The 24,263-nt window shown below is 34.1% G+C and overlaps 2 protein-coding genes across 2 annotated transcripts; one reads left to right on the forward strand and one right to left on the reverse strand.

Moving 5' to 3' along the window:
- Positions 1–5,925: 5,925 nt before the first annotated feature.
- Positions 5,926–6,372, reverse strand: LOC125493740 (uncharacterized). The gene has a single exon (XM_048637249.1). It carries the CDS (start codon positions 6,370–6,372, stop codon positions 5,926–5,928), a length of 447 nt encoding a protein of 148 aa, XP_048493206.1.
- A 5,126-nt stretch (positions 6,373–11,498) lies between these two features.
- Positions 11,499–22,864, forward strand: LOC104903081 (L-ascorbate oxidase). Its single transcript, XM_010691062.4, has 5 exons — positions 11,499–11,924; positions 15,615–15,707; positions 17,248–17,460; positions 20,365–20,559; positions 21,690–22,864. The coding sequence occupies exons 1-5, from the start codon at positions 11,622–11,624 to the stop codon at positions 22,650–22,652; spliced, it is 1,767 nt and encodes a 588-aa protein (XP_010689364.2). The 5' UTR covers positions 11,499–11,621; the 3' UTR covers positions 22,653–22,864.
- Positions 22,865–24,263: the final 1,399 nt, after the last annotated feature.

The following is a 24,263-nucleotide window of genomic DNA, read 5'->3' on the forward strand; positions in this document are numbered from 1 at the left end:
AAAAAGGTTTTATTTGGATCAAGCACATCCGTTGAGTAGCCCAATGGTTGTAAGATCACTTGATGTTGATAAAGACCCATTCCGTCCTCGAGAAATCAATGAAGAAATCCTTGGTCCTGAAGTACCATACTTAAGTGCAATAGGGGCATTGATGTATCTTGCTAGCCATACGAGACCTGACATATCATTTCCTGTGAACTTGCTAGCAAGGTTTAGCTCATGTCCAACTCGAAGGCATTGGAATGGAATAAAACATGTACTTCGTTACCTCCAAGGAACGAAAAGATATGGGTTTATTCTTTTCTAACCAACCCAAAGAAGACTTAATTGGTTTTGCAGATGCAGGGTATTTGTCTGATCCCCATAATGCTCGATCACAAACAGGATATGTGTTCACAAGTGGTGGTACTGCCATTTCTTGGCGTTCCATGAAGCAAACCATTGCAGCCACTTCTTCCAACCATGCAGAGATTTTAGCTATCCACGAAGCTAGTCGTGAATGTGTATGGTTAAGGTCCGTAATTCAACATATACGAGAAGATTGTGGCATATCTATAGGGAAAGAAGCTCCAACAGTTATGTATGAGGATAATGCAGCATGCATTGCACAGCTCAAGGAAGGATACATCAAGGGTGATAGAACAAAACACATTTTACCAAAATTTTTCTTCACCCATGAACTGCAGAAGAATGGTGATGTACAGGTTCTACAGATTCGTTCAAGTGAAAATTTGGCAGACCTATTCACCAAGGCACTTCCCACCGCTACTTTCAAGAAATTAGTTTACCGTATTGGATTACGTCGTCTCAAAGATCTCAAGTTATGTAATCATGAGGGGGAGTAGATGCGCGCTGCACTCTTTTTCCCTTAACCATGGTTTTTCCCACTGGGTTTTCCTGGTAAGGTTTTTAATGAGGCAGCATCTTACGCGCATTAGAAATATTTTATTTTAAGAGAGAATTTTATTTTGTATAATGGACATCCAAGGGGGAGTGTTATGAAATATAATATGGATGCCCATTATACCCCCGTTAATATATCCGGGATATTCTAGGGTTTTGTTCTCCAAGCAAACCCTAACTATTGTATTGTATATATATACCGGACTACATGGAATAAGATATACAAGACGATTCTCTCTTCTATTTTCTCTCTTCAGTTTATTTACAACAAATATAATATTATATCATAAAGGAAAATTTGTCAGAAACCACCTTTTAAATTCACTTTTTTTTGTGGGAAACCACCTTTTAAATTTTTTTTGTTAATTAGCCACCTTTTTAGCATTCTTTTTTGTTGAAAGCCACCTATTGACGGAAAACCCACATTGACTAACAGATTCTGGCGTTGACCATCACGTGCCTTGCACGTGATGTCATAACACCATTTCCTTCTCTTTTTTTTCCACGTATTTCCCTCCCAAAACCCATTCATCTCCCTCTTTCTCTCTCTTCCACCCCCATCTCTCTCATTTCCTTCATTTCATCTCTCTGCACTTGAAACTCTACATTAATCCCACTGTCTCTCTCTCATTGAATTAAATTGGTTGATATTAAATTTTTGTCAGTCTTTTGTAGTTGACATACTCAGCAGTAAATTTGCGAGTTGGCTAGCTACTGAGCACTCTATACTCTATCCTCTGTAGGTTGGAAGTAATGACATTCTGATTAAACACCTAAACAGGTATGCAATGAATTACTAGATTCACTTCACTCTCACTTCACTTTTGTACTTTGATTGAATATTCAAAAAAAATTCCTTAATGTGGAATTGTCATGGCTACAGGGAGTGGGAAAAGTTCAGGGAAAGCAGTTGAGGGGACCAATTTCATAATTCAACAAATACCCAGGTGAGTGTACTTTGTAATTGATTAAAAAATCATACTTTGCTGCTTTCATGTTTGTTTAATTAGGGTTTCTGCATAATTTAAGTGCAATTAGGGAAATATGTGCATGAGGTTAGCTAATTTGAGCTTGTTCATGTTCAAGTTTCTTCTTAATTTACTGAATTATGTAATTAATTAAAAATTCATGGCCTTTTCAAATCATATTAGCATAGAAGTTTTGTGTACTGATTTCATGTTTATTAGTGCTGCTCAGGTTCATTATTATTGTATTGTTTTTTATCAGGTTCAATGGTAGGATAAATGTGTTGTGGCCTATTTATAAAACTATGGAAAAGATCAACATTAGGTTATACCATGGTGGAGAATTTGTGACAAAAAACCAGAAGACAACCTATGAAAAAAGGGTGGACAATGCCAAATCAGGGCTAGTTTTGAAACCTAATGTGGATGAAGTAGCTTTTTTTGAGTTTGTGTATTGGATTAAGGATGAATTAGGATATAAGGATGTGGGACAAATTTGGTTTAGGAAACGTGGATGTAGCTTATATAATGGAAGGAAAGAGTTGAAGAGTGATGCAGAGATTTCTGAGTTTTTGATGTCAAAGGAGAAAGATGGATGGTACCATCTTTATGTCACACATGGGAAGAGGGCATCTGATGGAGTAGGGGGTAAAAATGTGGATGATAGGAGAGATAAAGGGACTACAAGTAAGGGTCAGTCAGCAAACAAAGTTGATGGAAGAGAAGAAAGGAGGGGCCCACAAAAGAAAGATTCTCAAACTTTGACCTCCACTGACCCTATTCTTATTACTAGATCTGAGTTTTTTCACTCCCAGCCCTTAAACACTCAACCCACTGCCAATTCCCAACCATTAAACACACACCCCACCCCTTCTTCCCAACCATTAAACACTCAACCAACTCCATCTTCTCGGGCAAAACACCCTCACCCCAGACCATCAGAACACAAAAGAAGGGAAAAACTCCCCACATTTTCATCCAAAAAGAAAAGGGTTGTGATTGAGGAACCTGGGAAACTAGCTGAGGAGAGGGTACTGCAAGAACAACATGTGGAAAAGGTTATCAATCCAGATGCAGGTGATGAAGGATTAGGAACTGAATCTGACCATGATGTGTTACTTAGTGATGAGGACTATGAAGACAAGAGTGATGATGATATATTTGCAGGTAATGTGGATTTAGGAATAACTGAAAGGGTGAAAGTAAGCTTAGCATTGGGCCTTAATGGAGGAGAGCATGATGAGGAGAATGATGGGGACAATGATGAAGAAGAAAATGGTGGTCTTGGGCTGAATAGTGATGTGGAGCTAAATGATTCTGATGATAACTTACTGAGCTTTGATGGATCTGATGATGAGGGACCTCATTACCCCATTTTCAATCCTGATGTGGACTTTAAACACAAGGTTGAGTTATCTGTAGGCTTGAAGTTTCCATCAAACAAGATTTTTAGGAAGGCTTTAGTTCATCATGCTGTAGAGAAGGGGTATGACTTTTACTACTTGCACAACACTAATAAGAGGATCTCAGTGTACTGTGCAAAGAGGTGCAGGTGCCCTTGGTCTCATGCTAGGATTAGTAGTTGCACATATAAAAGCATAAAGAAGTGTAGGTTTAAGATCCATTGTAGAAAATTGAAAGGTGAGGAGACTTTCCAGATTAAAAGTGCAAGATTTGAGCATGTTTGTGGGTATCAACATGTGAATCCAAAGTGTACATCACAATACTTAGCTGAGAGGTATTTAGAAGATTTCAGAGATGATCTAAGAATGAGGATTGAGCCATTTATGAAAAGGGCTAGAAGGGAGGTTGAATGTGAGATTAGCTACTATAAAGCTTACTACGCAAAGGTGAGGGCACTGAAGATGATTGTTGGGGATGCTTCTGCTGAGTACAGTAGGGTTTGGGACTATGCCCAAGCAATTAGGACTTATTACTCATGGTCCACTGCAATAGTTAAAGTGGAGGGCATAGATAATCCCCCCTATTGTTCCAAAGACTTTACATTTGCTTACAGCCCTGCAAGGAGGGTTTTTTGGCTGGATGTAGGCCAATTTTAGGTGTTGATGGGGCACACCTAAGGGGTCCATATCCAGGTATACTACTGACTGCAGTTGGTAAAGATGGAAATAACAATATATTTCCTGTTGCTTGGGCTGTGGTTGAAACAGAAAACTCTGAAACATGGATTTGGTTTTTGGATTTGCTAGTCAAGGATTTAGATTCTGTGGCAGCTTCTGTTACATGGGTTCATGAGAAGTTTGATGAAACTGTCACCTACATGTCTGATAGACAAAAGGTAAAACCCTTCACTTCTTGTTTATTTTATGGCTTGTAGACTTATGCTAGGATTTCATGCTAGGATTTGATGCTTTCATCTACATGTGTCACAGGGTTTGCTTGATGCCTTCAAGCAAGTTGTGCCAAATGCAGAAATCAGGTTCTACTGTAGGCATATTTGGGCAAATTTCAGGAACAAATTCCCAGGAGAAGTGTATAGAGTACACTTCTGGAAGGCAGCAAGAAGTTCAACAAAGGTATATGTTAATTACAAAAGTGCTTAGTGTGTTTATTGATGTCATATGAACCGAAATTCATTTTAATCTGTATATATCAGCATCACTTTCAGCAGCATATGCATGAGATAAAGAAGTTGAATGTGGAGGCATACAACTATCTGCAGGCAATACCAGTTTGTAATTGGTCCAGGCATGCTTTTGGGACCTCATCTAAAAGTGGTATGCTTCTCAATAACTGTTGTGAGAGCTTCAATAATGTACTTAGAGAAGCTAGGACAAAACCAATCTTGTTTCTAATGGAGTGGATAAGGAGATATATAATGGGTAGATGTTGTGCAAAGAGGGGGGGTTTGAGAAACTTTGATGGACTTATTATGCCATATGTTACAAAGATGATTGAGAAAGGATTGAAGATTATTAGTGGTCCGAGAATCATGCAAGCTGATTTGCATGAGTTTGAGGTGGATGATGATGGGGACACATTTGTAGTGAACCTAGATACAAGGGAGTGTGGATGTTATAGGTGGAGTCTAATGGGGATCCCTTGTACACATGCCCTTGGGTGTATAGTAAAGAGGGGGTTGGAGTATGAGGATTTTGTTCACCAAGCATACCATGTGAGCACTTATGCTGCCACATATGCCCCTTCCTTTAGAGCCATGCCAGGACAAATCAATGGGAGAAAACAACACACCCTGAGCCTATGCCACCACCTTATAGGCAGCTGCCTGGAAGACCAAGTAAGAAGAAAAGAGTGAAAGAACAAGGAGAGGATGAAGAGAGAAAGAGCAAGCTTGTCACGAGGGCAAAGAAATCAATTTGTTGCTCTAGGTGTGGGGTTGCTGGGCATTACAAGAACAAATGTAATAATACTGTTGTGGATCTTCCAACCAAGAAGAGTGGGGGAAGGCCAAGAGCCACTACTGAACCAACCAATACTACTGCAGCTGCAAAGGCATCAGCCAAAGCAGCAGCTCCAAAGGCATCAGCCAAAGCAGCAGCTTCAAAGGCATCAGCTCCAGCAGCAGCTTCAAAGGCATCAGCTCCAAAGGCATTTCCAACCACTTCAAAAGGGTCCAAGGTAGGAGCAAACACTTCTAAATAGACCAAGCAAGGAGCTTCTAAGGCTGGAAATAACAAAGGTGCCACCAGTTCTAAGGGGTCACAACCAGGAGCATCCAAGGTCTTTGTTCCAAGGGTTACAAGGTCAACCATCAACATGTCACAAGCTTCAAGCTCTACAGATGCAATCTTCTCTTCTCAATTGACTCAAGAATAGCTTGAAGCTCAATTTTTTATTGTATGTAATGAATATTTAGCACTATCAAACTTTTGGCATGCATCAAATTAACTTCAGATTTGGGTAATTTTGTGACAATAAGTTGTCATTTTGGAATGTTTCGAATTGACTACATATATTTGTGTGTAATGTGCACAATTGATTATCTATGAAAATGAGATATGTTGTCAAAGTGTCATTCTTTCATTATAATTAGCCAATAGGCTATGAAGAGGTTACACATTGCAAGAAGTTACAATCAGCCAACAACTTTGACAACAACTACACTAACAACCACAGACAACATCACAAGACCTCCTATGACTAATGCTAATCCTACATGATCAGTCTTCACAATTTGATGCTTACAGCTACTTTCACAACCCTTTCTCTTCTCAGTCTTCTTCTTCATCCTTTCCATCTCATTAGTCAATCTCTTCTTCTCATGCTCAATCAGAGCAACCCTGCCCCTTAGTAAACTAAGATCTGTTGCGAACCTATGCTTCTCAGCAATAAGTGTGTTAATAACATCCCTTTGCCATTCCAGAGGGTCTTCATCTAACCACTCAAAAAATTGACATCCCCTGTGTCCAGTGTCATGGTTGTATAGCTTGCAAGCTATAAATTTCCTGCCAGGGTTTTCATTAGTCCATGAAGTCCTCACCGCCACTTCGAACCCACATTTGCACTTCCTTTTCTTCAACATCACAACTGCGCAATTCCAAACACAAAAAAAATGTATTTTGAACCCTAATTTCAAAACACACTAGTCAATTCTAAACCCTAACTATAAACTGGACAAAAGAACAAAATAAAAGAAACGAAAAATTACCTGAATTCACTTGGAGGAGACTCTCTTTGCAATTCACTGAGACACAGCAAATGAGATGAAGGAAATGAGAGAGATGGGAGATAAAGAGGGAGAGAATGGGTTTTTGGGAGGAAATCGTGGAAAAAAAGATAAAAAAAGGGTGTTATGACATCACGTGCAAGGCACGTGATGGTCAACGCCGGAATCTGTTAGTCAATGTGGGTTTTCCGGCAATAGGTAGCTTTCAACAAAAAAGAAAGCCAAAAAGGTGGCTAATTAACCAAAAAAATTTAAAAGGTGGTTTCCCACAAAAAAGTGAATTTAAAAGGTGGTTTTTGACAAACTTTCCTATCAGAAAAGCTTAACATTAATTCTAACCCATTAACAAAAATAAAATAAAGAGATAAGCTTAATATTATATCAGAAAAACTTAACATTAATTCTAATACATTAACAAAAAAATAAAGAGAAGAGCTTAACATTACATTAGATAAACTTAATATAAACTATCAAAATCATAACTAAATAATGTAAGTTTTCCTCGTTTTCATCTGCGTTTCAGTCATTCCAACCTTCATCAACTTCCTAAAAGAAAAAAAAAACAGCACCATGAGAGGCCAACCCCAAAAAAACCAAAAAAACGAAATAAAAAACAGACCTAAAAGAACGAGAAAAGAAAAACGAAAAAAAAGATTTTAAATAATAAAAAACGAAAAAAATAAACAAATCTGAACAATTGAAAAACGAAAAAAAAACATATCTGCGAAATGAAGAAAAGAACGATAAAAGAAAAATAATAAAACAGATCTTAAATAATAAAAAAAAAGAAAAAATAAAATAGTGATGAAAGAAAAACCAGAAACAAAAATAAAAACGAAAAAGCAAGGCTGATGAACGAAAAAAACAGGAACGGAAAAAATAAACAAGGCTTATGAACGAAAAAAATCAGAAACGAAAATAAAAATGAAAAATAAACTGATGAACGAAAAAAAAGAAACGAAAAAAAATAGACAAACGAAGAAAAACGGCTGCTAGGCTGATGAAGAAACAGTAAAAAAACAAAAAACAGATCTAAAAGCCGATGAAGAAGAAATCTCGAGGATGAGTGGTGAGGAGCACGACTGCAAAGAACGTCAAACGGCTGACGAAGAAGCGTTGGCGACGAACAAATCTCGAGGGGTTGGCGACGAAGACACTAGAAGATGAGAGGAGTGATGAGTGTGAGAGGTTGAGAGGAGAGAGAAAATGACGAGGAGAGGAGGGATTAGTGTGAGAGGTTAAGAGGAGAGAGAAAAGTGTGAGAGGTTAAGAGGAGAGAGAAAATGGCGAGGAGAAGAGGGGATGAGTGTGAGGGTTTGAGAGGAGAGAGAAAATGGCGAGTAGAGGAGGGATGAGTGTGAGACTGTGAGGGTTTGAGAGAAAATGGCTGGCGAAAAGGGAGGATGAGAGATATAAATCAAGGAAGCAAGAACCCTATTGACTGCCACGCGTGATTTAAGTCTATTGCTGCGGTTTTTTAAAAGCCGCAGCAATAGGTTTAAATATTATTAATAAAATAATATTTGAATATATTGCTGCGGTTTTTGCCAGAAAACGCAGCAATATGTCTGGTCAAATAGTAAAAAAAAATCACAAAATTTTCGTTGAAACCATATTGCTGCGGTTTTCGGCCGAAACCGCAGCAATATAGTTATTTTATATTTTTTCTTTTCTTTTTACGTGATATATTGCTGCGTATGCGTAAAACCGCATCAATATCACCGCAGCAATAATAATTTATTCTACTAGTGTTATACGCCAATATAATACGTAACTTCCATGCATCTTTGGACGGAAATTATTTGAATCATCTTTGATTCAAATCATAATTGTTTTTCTGGCGCTGAAGTATGCACGTTCTTAATGCCCACGTAGTTTGCCTCATGATCATGCTCTTAACTGCCCATCTCTTTGTCTTCGTTTGATTTCCATCTCCTGAATAGTTTAATTGGTCCTTGGCTTCTGTTAATATCCTCTCACGGGTTTCATAATATGATTGGCTTCTATATTAAAATAAATATTAAATCCTTTGAAGCCTAATACGATGTATCATAATAAAAGTTTATTCATCATTTAAAAATGATAGTGACAATACCTGATTTAAAATAATTGTGAGTATCATCGAAAGAAAAAGAAACTCACCAAAAAAATTGTTATTACGATAGTTTAATAGAAGATACTTTTAAATAGCTAAAGACTGATTATGTATATTGGATTATTACTCTGTAAAAAGAAAAGGTAAAAGGGTGATATTCTGAATAATAATAGGCCATCATTATTACACATCCCAAATGTTAAAATATGTTTAGTGCATGGAAAGAAACAGCACGACTCAACTCCAACGCATGACCGCACCTATATACGCTCGACTTATACGTAAAGCGTCACCTTTTATCGATTCTTAATCATTATAAAACAAACCTGATAGACACCCTAAATTATTTTTTCAGATCAAATATGGATAACAATAATTAATTTGTTGCGAAAATTTAAATAGAGAGCATATAATATCATTGCTCCAACATGGGACTAATCCCAGCCTCAATGACATGTAGATTCGATGAACTATGTCAAATGAATTAGCTCTATTAAACTTTTCAGTTATGTCATAAATTTTTTTATTTGCACTTCCAAAGAAAAAATTCATGAGAATATTGACTGGAAAAAGGTTAAAATATACTTTTTTTTCGTTTCTTTTTAAGTGTCTGAGAGAGAAGGTAGGGGAAAATCAAGTAAGGTAGAGATGAATTTAATCAGTACCATTGGTTTAACCTATCAAATTTGAGTATTGTATTGAATTAAATACGTCAAGGAATTAAATAATAGACGTTGGGACCACTTTTTTGCCATATAGAAAAACCAGTCACTTATTACGACATTTTCAAATAAGGAAAGTTAGTCGCGTAAAAGAAACCGAGGAAGTAATATTTATGAGCTAGTCTTTGTAATGAATAAGCTGAACTAAATCAACTTAAAACTTGAGTTTAATGAAATTGAATAACGTGGATCCTTCATCTGTTACATAAATCTTGTAACACTTGTATATTCTCGCACCCTCTACTGCAGTATTTTAATCATTAATTAATATTTGGGTTCGGGCGTTATCTCGGGTCGGTATTGTTTTTCGAACTTGATACACATTTTTTTCCTTTTTTATTAAAATATATTAAGTAAAACTCAACGTTTAAAAGGTACAAATATAATAATGTGAACACTTAAAATATGGTTAAATGTTGGTTGAGATGATAATTGTGTCATGTATAATAACATGAGGTCATGAGTTTAAATCTTATTGCAAGCTAATTTTACTTTTGTTCATTAACATGACTTTTATACATTGGACAATTTTAGTGCAGTAACAGAGGTGACTCATGGCGTGTATACATTATCACGCTTGCCTTTTAATATATTTGTATAGATATCTTCAATCATGTATTGCTCCATTAGTTGCTATTTGTTCTTTCTAATTTGATTTTTTGTCTTTGTCTCAAAAAGATTTTAAATAGGAAGAATAAATAAAAATAAAAAATAATACTCCCTCCGTCCCATAATATAAGTCCCCTTTCTTTTTAAAGTGTCCCAAAATATAAGTCTTGTTTCTATTTTCAATCAATAATTATACCCAAAATACCCTCATGAAAATAATTTAACTCCCAAAAAGTCCTCATAATTTCAGCTTCCAATGCACCATTATTAATGATAAAATAGAATCTCATAACCATTAAACTCCTCTACACATCAAACTATGCAATATTAATATAATGTTAAGTTTTTATTTTTTGTTAAAAAGAAAAAAGCAAAATAAGTGTTTTCCAATAAAAATAAATCTTTTTATTTAAATAAAACAAGATTCTAGTTTACCTTAATTCGCGTGTAAAAACAGAATCAGGACTTATATTATGGGACGGAGGGAGTAGTTATTAAGAATTACTCCCTCCGTCCCATAATATAAGTCTTGTGTTCCTTATAAGGTGTCCCAAAATATAAGTCTTATTTCTATTTTCAATCAATAATTATTTCCAAAATACCCTCATGAAAATAGTTTAATTCCCAAAATGTCATCATAATTTCAGCTTCCAATGCACCATTATTAATGACAAATGGAATTTTTTACCCCATTGAACTCCTCTACACATTAAACCATGCAACATTAAATGACAGCTTTTATTTTTTGTTAAAAAGAAAAAAAACAATGCAAGTGTTTCTCAATAAAAATAATTTTTTTATTCAAATAAAACAAGATTCCATTTAACCTTAATTCCCGCGTAAAAACAGAATCAGGACTTATATTATGGGACGGAGGAAGTATAAAAACTTAGGCCTTGTTTGGTTGACAAAACAAATCATGGGAAGTGCAAATTCCTAGAAAGTAGAAGTATATGAAGTTGTTTGGTTGGCAAAACCATGGGAATTTGCACTTCCTAGGAAGTTCTACATCCTCCAAAATGGAGGAAGTTACTTACCTAGGTGCTAGGTAAGTAGAACTTCCCATAGGAAGTTCTACTTCCCATTATCAACCATAAACACAATTTTACACTTCCTAGGAATTTCAAATACATGGGAAAAATAACTTCCTAAGAAGTATGACTTCCTATATACAACCAAACAAGGCCTAATTAATATCTAAATAGTAAATACTGAGATTAGTCTTACAACCTCTCAAAAATAATTAGTCTTACAAGATCTTACATAACTTTTTCTTTTAGTTTATATAATAGTGTTTGTCATTTAAATTTATAAATTTTAACAAATTAAATTTCATGTGTTGTAAATATTATAGACTGAATAAAATTTATAAAGTTTAACCTTAAAACTATTTAGTGTTGTAAATATCATAGGCTGAATAAAGTAATTTAAAACTCAATTCGAGTCCACTAAACTCATTTGTACAGTTGCACCCCTTGATTTAGCAAAATCCCCCTATTAATGAATAGATTATGCAAATCAAAAGAGAAAGAGCCAGGACGTTGCGCACCAAGCCACCAACTCACTCTAGGTAGGCTATAAAAGCTAGGCAATACATCGAACCAAACATACCATTTTACTACTAGTTGGGTTTTCCTTGTATATCTATTATCCATTTTTTCCCTTAAAACCTTGGCAACATGAGTTTGTATTCGTGTTCCTTGGCCAACTCAAGGCCGAGGATACTACATTACCTCACGCTTTGGTGCAGTGTAGCATCGTTAATGGTGGTAAAATCAACAGCGGTGAAAGTTCGTCATTACAAATGGGATGTGGAATACATGTTTTGGGCTCCTGATTGCGAAGAAAGGGTGGTTATGGGGATCAATGGGCAGTTCCCTGGCCCAACTATCCGTGCCGAAGTTGGCGATACCATACATGTTGATCTTACCAACAAGCTAAGCACTGAGGGTGTTGTCATCCATTGGCATGGTATTAGACAGGTAGCTTTAGTTTACTAGCTTTATGTATTCTTCTACTGACTACTGCATTGTTTATGTTTGCTTTCATTTTACATTATGCGTACAAAATAAACATAAAGGTGAATGTCAGCTCACTAGTTGATAAAATCTTGAGGGATGTTACTGAAGACGTGGAAATAACAGTGGCGGATCATTGGCCAAAAAATTAATATATCCAAATTTCGAATATCCAATCTCTAGATTAAGGGTGAAATCATTAATCATTATATTATAAAAGTTCTACCTATTTATTTTGTATAAGATATTTCTTATATATAATAAGCCAAAAAAATTATCAAGCGCGAAGCCCCTATGAGCCCTCAACTAAAATCATCTTCTACTTGAAATCAAAACTCGTCTACATTACTACGCTAATCTGCGTAAGAACATACTTTCTCTGATTTTTAAAGATCCTCCCTCTTTCCGTTTAAATGCGTTTCCAAAAGACCCTCTCTCTTTTACTTTATTTCTTATTTGGCAATTTTTTCCCTTTTTACCCTCTCATGTACCTATCATATGATCCACCATTACACTATTAATTCAATTTTATTTACTCCCTTCCTCTCCCCTACTTTACCCGCTTTTTATTTATTTATTTTCTTTAACCCCCTTTATATCTCCTACTTTATCCACTCAAGATGCCACACAAAATGATCCTCCTTGATAATTGTACGTAGTAACAGTAATAAGGAGAATCTTTCGGAATCGAAGAGAGTAATAAACTACTCTCTTTGTCCCAAAAATGTTGCTACATTTGCTTTTTCACAGTTTACGAGGTGCAACTTCAAACATCAATATCTTGAGTTACTTATATGAAAAATATATAAAAATTATATATTTGGAAAACTCAAATTGAGACAAATCAAATAAGATCCAATATGACTATGTTTTTTCTTATGTATATATCAACTAAAAGACTGTCAAAATTACCAACTAAATAATGCCAACGGTCAAAATGTAATAACATTTTATGGGAGTAAATTACTAGTGAATGAGTAGTTATTCTTTTTATAGTAGGTATTGTTTAGAGGAAGAATCAGAAAACGTATAAAATTCTTCATTCCACATTTTTTCTGATCAACGATTGACATATCTGTTCTAGTTATAGGTATAGTATGATGCATCTGTCAGATAATCTTCATTAAAATATCATAGTTTGAATTAAGCAATCTAACAACTATTGAAATCAGGGATAGTACCGTAGCGCAGTAATTAAATTTTGGGCGGTGTTGGTATGCGGAACGTGATGTTGGCATGGAGGGCAATTAACTCTCTTTTTTTACTTTGATGTTTGGCAATTTTTTTTTTTTGCTTTGACGGGTCTACATTATAGAGAACTCAAATTCTCCAACTCTATCATAAATATCATAAGACCATTTTAGGATAAATTTATTATAAAATGGATATAACTTATTGTCGTAGAGTAAAAAATGATCCTTTAAAATTAATAACTTTTTATTAAAAAGCGAATCTTTTACAATTAAAGTGAGGTAGTTTGTATTTTGTATCGCCTTCGTGGCTCATATGGATAAAAAAAAAAGTGAGGTAGTTTGTATTACTTAGGTGCCGCTATTAGTTGATTTAACTATGTTGTAAACTATTATGTGAAAGCTGGTACACCACAATAATAGTAAAACTCATAAAATAAATTTAAGTAATTCATAAATTGGTGAGAAAAAATTAAATATTGTACATAAATCGAAAAATTAAAGGCCAAAAAGAGGGATTAAACCAGAAATAAATAGTTTAAGGTTTGATAATTAAAAGAATTTAAGCTATCTATTGATTGCTGCAACGTATCTAGTTTTACCTAATTCTAAGATACATGCCTCCAAGTAATACATGGAGGAGGTGTAGCCATATATATTAATAAATCACCCACATTTTTGTTTGTATCATATGTTAGGACACAATAATCACATATGAACATTTTAAACCGTATTATTTTAAATGTCATAACGTACACTTTAGGTGCATCGAATGGTAATCTATATATTATACCTATTATACTTGTATTAGTAATATGTTCTATTATGTGTTATGGATATATTAAAGAAAAACTTACTATTCGAAAATGCATATTAAATTCAATTATCTAATATTTATGTTTATTTGTAAAATATTAAAGATCAATGTCTAGATACGGAGGAGAGACATTCTAACCGTGAAAAAAAATTCTAGCTAGTTTGCTACATGTTATTTTAATAAATAAGAGATAATATATAGTAAATGAGCCACATACTCCATCTGTTTTTTTAAGATATTGTCATTTCCAAATTTGACATTATTTAAAAGTAGAGAGAATCTTATAATTCAACATAGTCATAGAATCTTGTTTGAATTGTCTAAATGAATAAATATAAAAATAATTCAAATAATGTGTAGTAAAAATATTAGTTGTACAAAGTATAGTTTGACAAATGTGAAAAATAAAAATCGAAAGTTTTGTTGGAATGGAGGGAGTATGAGGTTAAGTTATAAACGAAAGTTCCTTAAACGCCTGTATACCTGGGCATGGGTCAGGTTGGGTCTGTCACGGGATTTGGGCACTGGCGAGTCGGACCCTAGTCCGTGATTGGCGGGCTGTGTCGTGTCGGGCTTGAAATTTTCAGATTTTGTCCACGGTCTGACCCAGGTCCATGTGCATGCGGGCCGGGTTCGTGCCTCCTGTGGCCAGACTTGTGTTTTATATTTTTTTGGCAATTTCATATTAAAAAACAAAGAAAAGAATCATTGGGCCCACATGAAATATAGGCGGGTTTGTGCCGGGATGGGTCTGAAATAAAATTTATTGACACTGGCAGGCCCACGGGCCACGTAACAAACAACGAATCGGATCGGACCTTGAGCGAGCTTGTAATGTTGGAACGGGGGTCATTTCATGTGCTGGCTTGGTCCATGCCCACCTCTACGTGACCCCTATAATGTGTGTCAAACAATATTGTGGTAGGCTAGTCTAAGCTATTTGGTGTTGTTAAAAGAAAGGAAAATGTGGCACAAGTTTGAAAAAGTGTTTTAAGTGATTGTCTTGCACAATTTGATGCGATAATTTATGTTGTGAATCATGCGCATACTTTTTTGAAAGTTGGTGTACATTTGATTAAAATATAAAATAGAAATGTTCACTTCAAAAGTGGTCCAAAAGCCATCAGTTTAGGAACTAATATTGAAATCAGGTTTATCTGGAGGCGATTAATAGTTATTCAGTCTGATTCAACCATTAGTGAGATTTGGGTGTGATATTTCAGTGCGTGATATGATCCTAAGAACACATTGAATGGGTGTTCTATAATTTGTAATCATTAATTATTTTATTATTTTCTTACTCTTTTACTGTACTATTCAAAAAAAATGTTGATAACTCTTTTTTTTTGGATGGGACTGCCGACTGCGAATGATGTTTAAGATTGCTGTAATAAATAATTTTCTAAAAGCATAAGTAAAGTAAGAAAGAAATACTTTCGGCATGGACGTACATTAGGATGAACATTCCATATAATATTATTTTGAGCTCGGAATCTTTGCATGTGGGATGCTAACGAGTAACGCCTGTGACCTTAACGTGAACCAAAGCAAATGTTCCTGTTCTTTTTTCTTTTTAAAATACATTAAATTATATATTTGGCGATTCAAATCGTAACTGGGATTTAATATGTTTATTCTTTATTTCAGCTGGGAACACCTTGGGCAGATGGAACTGCTTCAATTTCTCAATGTCCCATTAATCCTGGAGAGACTTTTACTTACAGATTTGTGGTTGACAAGGTAATAACATTCTACCTTTCATGCTGTCCACTTAATTAATTCATCTATACTATGACTTCTTTCATCCGAAATTATTTGTTATATTGCTCGACGTTAATGAGCCAATTTACAATTAATAATTCTAAAAGGGATACAACAGTATTAAAAGAAAAGAATGTAGGTTACAGAAAGTATCCTGTTCAAAAAGGAATGTAGATTAGAGAAAGTATCCTGTTCTCACTCTAATGTTGACGGTGGTTACACTACACCTACTCCAGCACTATGCAGTTGTGCTTAATTATTAGTGATCCTTTTCTAGTTTCGCACACCCTTATTTCTTTGACTTGTATATCAAGTTGTTATAGTGAACAAAAAGCTAAACGTTTGCTAGTAGAACATCTATAAATAGGAAAATACTATTCATGATATGCAAAACAAATACCATCTAAATTTAAACTTAACGAATAATAGTGTTGATGATAAGGACATAATTTAACACCCTAGACGCTACTAATTGACGAATTTGTAATCTATAACAATAAATAACAACATAATGGTCAGTAATTTATTTAGCACCCAAGAGATAACTTGGTGAACAAGCTAAGGTTTGTTAATAATTATAAATAAGTGCTGCTAAATTAAGTCGACAAAAATCCCTTGTCCTGATATAATCTTATATAAACTTTAATCAACAATAATGTACCAAATCAAAGTCCATTGCAGCACCTAGGCCTAAATTTCAAAAGTCATGCATGTATAGTTAGGTAAGCTAATTTAGGCAATAGTCTAAACTACAAATGGAAGAAAAAAATTCCTAACTTATCTTGAGAATATAAATTAAAAAAGGACTCCAAAAGTTAGACATAGGGTCGAAACCTATATTTTTATAAGCCTAAGATACCCTTTATTTGAAATTTTATTGAGAAATAAGTATAAGAATTCTGTTTGAGGTTGTACAAATTCGTAACCCAAGTTTAATCATATTACAGCTAAGACCATGTCTAAACAAATTAAGACACATGTGATTAGAAAATTATCTTTGTCAAGCAAAAACCATTGTTGATTTAATTGAAAAAAATGATATGAATAACTTAATTGTAGTAAATTGCCAAAATTGCAAATAAAATTTAGATGCATGCTAATGTACAGATGCATCGGTGTACATTTTATTTCAGTGAACTATATATGCAGAAGGATACTAATGTACGAACTCATTATTTTTTCTGGTCACTGGAGATTCTTTTTACCATTTTAAAATAGCAGGACACCTGTTTGTATCCAAGGAGAAATCGAGGAAGTCACTATTCGGAGCCTTCATCCATCACCCTAATCTGTGAGAAGAAATAACTCATGTAGACAACATGTGACACCTTTGAAGAAACTTTTGTACATCTTCATATTATCAAATTTATAAAACTTTTTACAAATAAATATTTAAAATATGAACTATCAAATTTATATTTTACCAAATGCAAATATGAAAATATTACGATTATAAAAGAACCGAAGAAGCATAAAATACTAACAAAGTATGATGCATTATAATATTTGATATATGCAGGCGGGTACCTATTTTTACCATGGACATTATGGAATGCAAAGATCAGGAGGACTGTATGGGACGTTGATAGTCGAAGTACCAAAAGGACAGCATGAACCATTCCACTATGATGGGGAATTCAATTTGTTATTGAGTGATTGGTGGCACGAAAGTATACATGAGCAGGAAGTTGGCCTATCCTCTAAGCCATTACGTTGGATTGGTGAACCTCAGGTGACAATTTATTATAACTTAATTTTTCTTCATTAAAAATTATAGTATTGCCGAACCTTTTCAAAATAGGAATAATGGTACAAATGGATAATTATGTTCACCTTCAAAAATCAAATTTAAAGGTTAATTAATGTAATATGGAAGTACGAAATTCATGAGATATAAAAATAAAAGGGATATTATTTATATTAGGATTGATCAGGTCCTATAAAATCTAATAAATTTTATCAAGTCAAATTTTTTCAAATATAATGCACCATAAAAACTATAAGTTGGATTGGCCTAAAATTGACTGGATTACTAATTGTATTCTTTCCTTTTATATTATGAAAAAAACTTAACGATTAACTAGTAAATATATTTCCACGTTTAATATGTTATGAAAGCAATGCAGCCAAAGACATAATAATGGTCATGAAGAATATATCGACCTTTATTGAACTGGATGATGCAAAAGCTAAAGTTAAGTAGGACCAATGTCTATAATCTAACATACTCTAATCTATACTAATATATTAAAAGGCGTGCGTAAACCAGGAACGGTGCCACATGACCCTCTCCCTGGAGAGTTTTAGTTCATGAAATTCATGTACAATTAAAAAAATTAGAAATTGCATAGTATAGTTTTTGATCCCGTGACCTCAAGTTCATATACTTAAGTTTTAACCACTAGACCAAGTTGTATTTAGTGCTATCATATCAAAGTACAATATTAATAAATGAAACGTTTCTTAACCGGGGCATAGGCCGAATCTAATAACTAGTTGTACTTAAAGTAGAACACAAGGACATTAAGTTTAAGATTCCTCATTAAGATCACTATTATTGATGGTTTAATGCTCCTTTTTCTTTCTCTTATCTGTTTTTGCACGATCTCCTATATGTACAACATTAATCATGAATGTCTCTTTTATACATTAATAAAAAATTACAAAAAGTTAATATTTGATCATATTTTTTTTTTCTTTTATATTGGTAATTATTTATGGTCAAATTATCTCACATTTACTTTTGATATATCAACTTTTGAATTTTAATATGTAATAAAAGTTATCTACGGTCAAATATACGACTTCAAAATTGTGTAATGAAGAAATAAATAGAGTCTTTTGCGAGAATGAAATAGGAATATTCTTTTTTAGAGTAGTTCCTAAATAGTAAGTATATATAGTTTTTCTTTTAAAAAAAATTATGGCAATTTAGGTTGAATTATTGGAGTATTGAATTTCTTTTTGGTTTGTAAGGAGAGAACCTTGACCACCTCTACTCTTACAATTTCTTGGTTAATATTTGCGACTCATTCGGGAATAAAGGAGAAAAGGTAAGGGAATCCCTACCCTCAACCACTACGTTTGGAAGGATTTGTCCTAATAATCTTAAAGTAATATGATGAATTTTGATGGGTCTTAAAATACTACCATAAGTGTACGATGTCTATTGTAAGCAGAGACTTAGCAAATACGGGTCGATCCATAGGGAGAGGATTTCTATAGATTGATGTTCAATTACTTAACTACTTCAAGAGAAAAATGAGTAATAACTAAACAAAAATAAGCTAGATCACAAATGTATGTAAATCGGAGAATTAAAACCTAGGGCATTTGCTCGTTCCACCCTGCTTATACCAATTATATTAATACGATACAACTCAACAATACTTGGATTGAGGGTCAAGTAATTAAAGTCTTTTGTTAATCCTACGGTCTGGTGTGTTAACATTCTTAGATAAACATATGCTAGTACGATCGCTTAACATAATTAGATCTACCAATTGTAACAAGCCTCTAATAAGTACGATCTTTCAATTCTAAATGATATTGCGCAATTACATGAATTAAACAATCATAACAAATCAATAAGAATTACTCTAATCCAATCAAATTATTGAAAAACATTAAATCACAATTAAAAAAGGTATAGACATGGCTTACCTCACTAATCCCTAGAAAAATATTACTCACTCATGATACTAATAAATATTATAAGCATAATGAAAATAGAATAATGCATCTAAATAGATTAACTAGAAAAAAAAGACCGAATGATTGAAGAACAACTAAAGCGAAATCAACGATCTTTATAATCTTCAAAGTCTGTTAATACAAATATAGAACGAAAACTAAGTGTTTAAACCTAATAAAACGAAGAAAATAAGATAAACAATCGAGTTTCCTAAAAAACTATTTATAGTCTGTGCAAAATCGACTAAAATACATTAAAAATTAACCTCCCGGAAAATCACCTGGTCGGGCAACGGTATTCTGCTCTAACGAGCTAAGTCGAGATTTCGCTTGGTCAGGTGCGCAAGCGATTTTGGGGTATATTTCGCTCAGTCGACTGGGTGAACAGAGATTGAAGAAAACATGGCTCGCCCAATCTGGGTAAACCGCCCAGTGAACCATGCAAGAGCTTTTTCTTAGCTTCTTGCTCCGTTTCTGCATCTAAGCCGCTTGACTTGCTTTTCAAATCTGGTGTGAGCTATGTATGATCATCGGACTTTCATTCCGTGGCCAAATTAAGGCACGAATTGCATAGTCTATAATATAAAGCATAAAGGAACCAAAACCAACCCAACCATATCAAATCACACAAATATGAGCTTAAAAATAGTACTTACTGTTAAGGAAATTGGGTTAAAAACACTATATAAAATAGAGAGATCAAATTTCCAACGAACAACACCAAGCAATATATTCGCATGTGTATGCTTGCATGTGTGGGAGTCCTTCTACATTTGAAAGTTGTATACAAATTTGTAATTACTAATATTTGGGGAGTTACATTTACATACTATATGCTTTTGTGTCTTTGATCATTTTATCCTAATCTGGTGACATTGAAAGTTTCCTGTCCATTAATTAATCAATTTAATATGTAATTTTCGCTGGTTTATCTTAATGTCAGACTTTACTCATCAATGGAAGAGGACAATACAATTGTTCCCTATTGCCAAATTTCGGTAACTCGTCATCAACTCAATGCAAGTTCAGAGGAAACGAGCAATGTGCCCCCCAGATTCTTCAGGTGCTACCAAACAAAACTTATAGAGTACGACTTGCTAGTACTACTGCTCTTGCTTCCCTCAACATAGCCATCGGGGTAAGTTACTAAAGTTTTATGACATGTAATATTTTATCTTTTTAGATGCAAAAGAGTAAGTTATCAATGGTTTAACCAAATTCATGAAAGAGTATTATTTTTGTCCCAATAGTTCGATATTTCAAGCTCCAAACAATTTTTTTCGTAATTATATAGACATAACCTGATAATATGTGTTGGTGAAATTATAACATAGTTACCAGAAAGATAAATAATGTACATAATTTAAGAGGATTATATTCCTAACATTGCAAATCAAAAAAAATTAACACGTAAGATCGTCAAAATGATGGAACTTTTTTGACTTTAAAGATTTTCTGTGCCGGCCACTCAAGATCACGCGCTCTTGATGCCATATCAAGGTGGGTCATAAAATCAATCAAATTGACCATAAAAGTCAAGGGGAAGTGAAGCTTGTGCAGTTGTGCTACTTGTGCACAGTTCACCTGCATAATGAGCGTGGTGTACTCCTATAATACTATATCACTACTGGGAAACACTACATAATTAAGACAAAGAGTAAAGTTTAAGTGAGCCAGTGTCCTTTCAATCCTGTCTCTTGGAGGTATCAACAGGATTGAGCAACATTGCTTTCCTCTAGAAGTTGAAACTTTCTGTGGCTGCTAGTTGTTTGGATTCATTATTTTTTGTAGATTGTAGAGCTAAGGTATGTATAGTAGAAAATTTTCCTTGGCTTCATTAATCTATTATATATATATAGAAGTGAGTTCATATGATAATGCATACTTATATGAGAAATGAGAAAAAAATTTACTCGCTATAACTCTTATGAATTAGTGATGCTAACTCTAATGAAAAAGTAATGTAACTCCAAAAAAAAAATATTATAAGACATAAAAATTTTGATTATTTTGATAAACTCCAATCAGCAAAAGATAGGATTATTGTGGAATAATATAAAGGTGTGATCTGTTTAGAAAATGGGAAAAAATTGTTATCATTTATATTAATTTTGTATTTTTGTCTCCCAATTAATAAATACAATATTAAACACAACAAATGATGATGTTTAATTTGTTTTGATTAAGATTACAAAAAAGACTACTAACATCACCATTTAACTAAATTGATCAATTAATATATATTTACTTCATTTGTTTGATTTACAGAACCATAAGATGATCGTGGTGGAAGCTGATGGAAACTACGTACAACCTTTTACCGTAGACGACTTAGACATATACTCAGGGGAGAGTTACTCATTTCTAATTAATACCAATCAAAACCCTAACAAAAATTATTGGATAGTAATTGGTGTAAGAGGACGACGACCTAACACTCCTCCAGCTCTTACTATTCTAAACTACAAGCCAACTTCGGCCTCTAAACTCCCTACCATATCACCCCCTATAACTCCTGCATGGAATGACTATAACCATAGCAAATCCTTCACTAAGAACATATTTGCCCTTATGGGATCCCATACACCTCCGGCGACGTACGATCGTCGTATCGCCCTCCTCAACACTCAAAACAGGATTGATGGTTTCATCAAATGGGCTATCAATAATGTTTCTTTGGTCTTTCCTCCAACGCCGTATTTAGGATCAATTAAATTCGGGTTAAAAAGCGGGTTCGATCAAACGAACCCACCCGAAAACTTCCCTTCTTCGTATGATATCATGAGTCCTCCGGCTAACCCGAACACGACAACCGGAAGTGGTGTGTATAGGCTTGGGTATAACACCACAGTAGATATAATTTTGCAAAATGCAAATGCCTTGGGTGCTAATGTAAGTGAAATTCATCCTTGGCATTTGCATGGGCATGATTTTTGGGTGTTGGGATATGGAGAAGGAAAGTTTACTAAAGATGATGAAGCTAAGTTTAACTTGAAGAATCCGCCACTGAGAAATACAGTTGTGATATTTCCATATGGTTGGACTGCTTTGAGGTTTGTGGCTGATAATCCGGGTGCGTGGGCTTTTCACTGCCATATTGAGCCTCACTTACATATGGGCATGGGAGTGGTGTTGGCTTCTGCTGTTGAGAGGGTTCAGGGTATTCCTAGTAATGCGCTTACTTGTGGTCTCACTGCTAAGATGTTCTTAAAGAAGAAAAATATCCCTTAGATTCATGATTCTATGATTTCTTAGAGAAGATTATGAATTTGAGATCATCTTTTTTCTTTGTTCTAATTATATGATGATGATTTCATTAATCTTCTTCTAAATTTTGAGTTACAGAGTTGCAGAATTTTTCTATTGTCATGTATTTATAAATCTCCTCAAAGATCCATATAATATTTATAAATTAAATTATCCAAAGAGGGTGAATTATTATATGAGAATATGAAGTGATGACTATTTGTAGACTCTATTTTATTAAAGTTAGTGTAGACACCTAAATTTTATTTGGTATTATGTCCTACACCCTGTCAGAAAGGCCTGAGAACGATGATTAAGCTAATTTTGTAACTATATATGGACAATATGAGCACAAATGAGATATCCTCGTAACATGAACAATACTCTAAGCAAGATTTCCTCAACTAGTGGTCAAAAATGAAAAAAAATTCCAAAATTATCTTCACTACATCATGTAAGGTTAAAGAGCGCAAGTAAAATTGCTCGGGTAGATCAAAAAATTGTCCCCTTAATTTAACAGCGCAAAATTTACTTGCCCTTAACTTTGCCACAGTAAGATCGTTGCATTATGTTTGTAGGGCATACATCTTGAAATAGCGCACTTTGATAATTTAAAAAAGCATTTTTTTTTCTTCTTTAATTTTACCAAATATGCAAATTTTATCGTCCTCTTAGCTACGCAAATAGGGGCAACTTTCATTGCCCTATTCGCTTTCGAGACCAACCATGGCAACAAAGTTGCTCTCTTATTAGATATGAACAAAGAGGGTAACTTTCATTACTCAAGGCTGAAATGATCGAACAAAAAAGGCAACTTCTTCTTAGTCGCCTTATTGTTTGCCTATACAGTTGCATTTACTCAAGAATGAGCACAATTTAGCCTTGGCAACCCTCTTTGATATTTCTTTCTTCCCTTTTTAAAAAAATAAAATAAAATGAACTTGCCGTACATAAGCTTCAAACATGTAAATGAATAAGTGTCAAATTATGAAATTATTCTATAAATTAAAAAATATCTTTAAAATGATGACAGACCTATAAAATTGTCATTATTACAATAGAAATACAAAAGAGATTGCAAATATGCCTTAAAACGTGCAACACTTTACAAAGTGCAAATTTGCACACAATTTAGGAAGGACATGACCATTGCTGATCTTCTCAAAGTAAAAAACGAGATAAATTCAGCAACAATAGTCATCTACACCAAATCGTTTGTATAAGCATATACTTCATAAACATACTTAATATCAATCAAATACTTACATGAAGGCCGGGCTATTACCTACAGTATAAGTGTATAACTCACACCCCAAACACGTGTGAGACAAACATCGTTGGAATTCTTCAGCAAATAAATAATCTAATGTAATAAGAATAGAAATATATAAAAGAAGAAGAGAATAAAGACTCAGGACCAGAAGACCTTACTCTCAATAGCTGGATTTGATAATAAATGTTATAGCAGACGTGAGAAAGAAACACATAATCGAATGCAAAACACTAAAAGCCACACAATAGATTTATGTGGTTCACCAATTTGGTTACATCCACGGGCAGAGAGAGAGAGAATCAGACTAAATTCGTAGTCTAAAA

The sequence above is a fragment of the Beta vulgaris genome, chromosome 9 (genome assembly GCF_026745355.1).
Source record: "Beta vulgaris subsp. vulgaris cultivar EL10 chromosome 9, EL10.2, whole genome shotgun sequence".
Classification (NCBI taxonomy): domain Eukaryota; kingdom Viridiplantae; phylum Streptophyta; class Magnoliopsida; order Caryophyllales; family Amaranthaceae; genus Beta; species Beta vulgaris.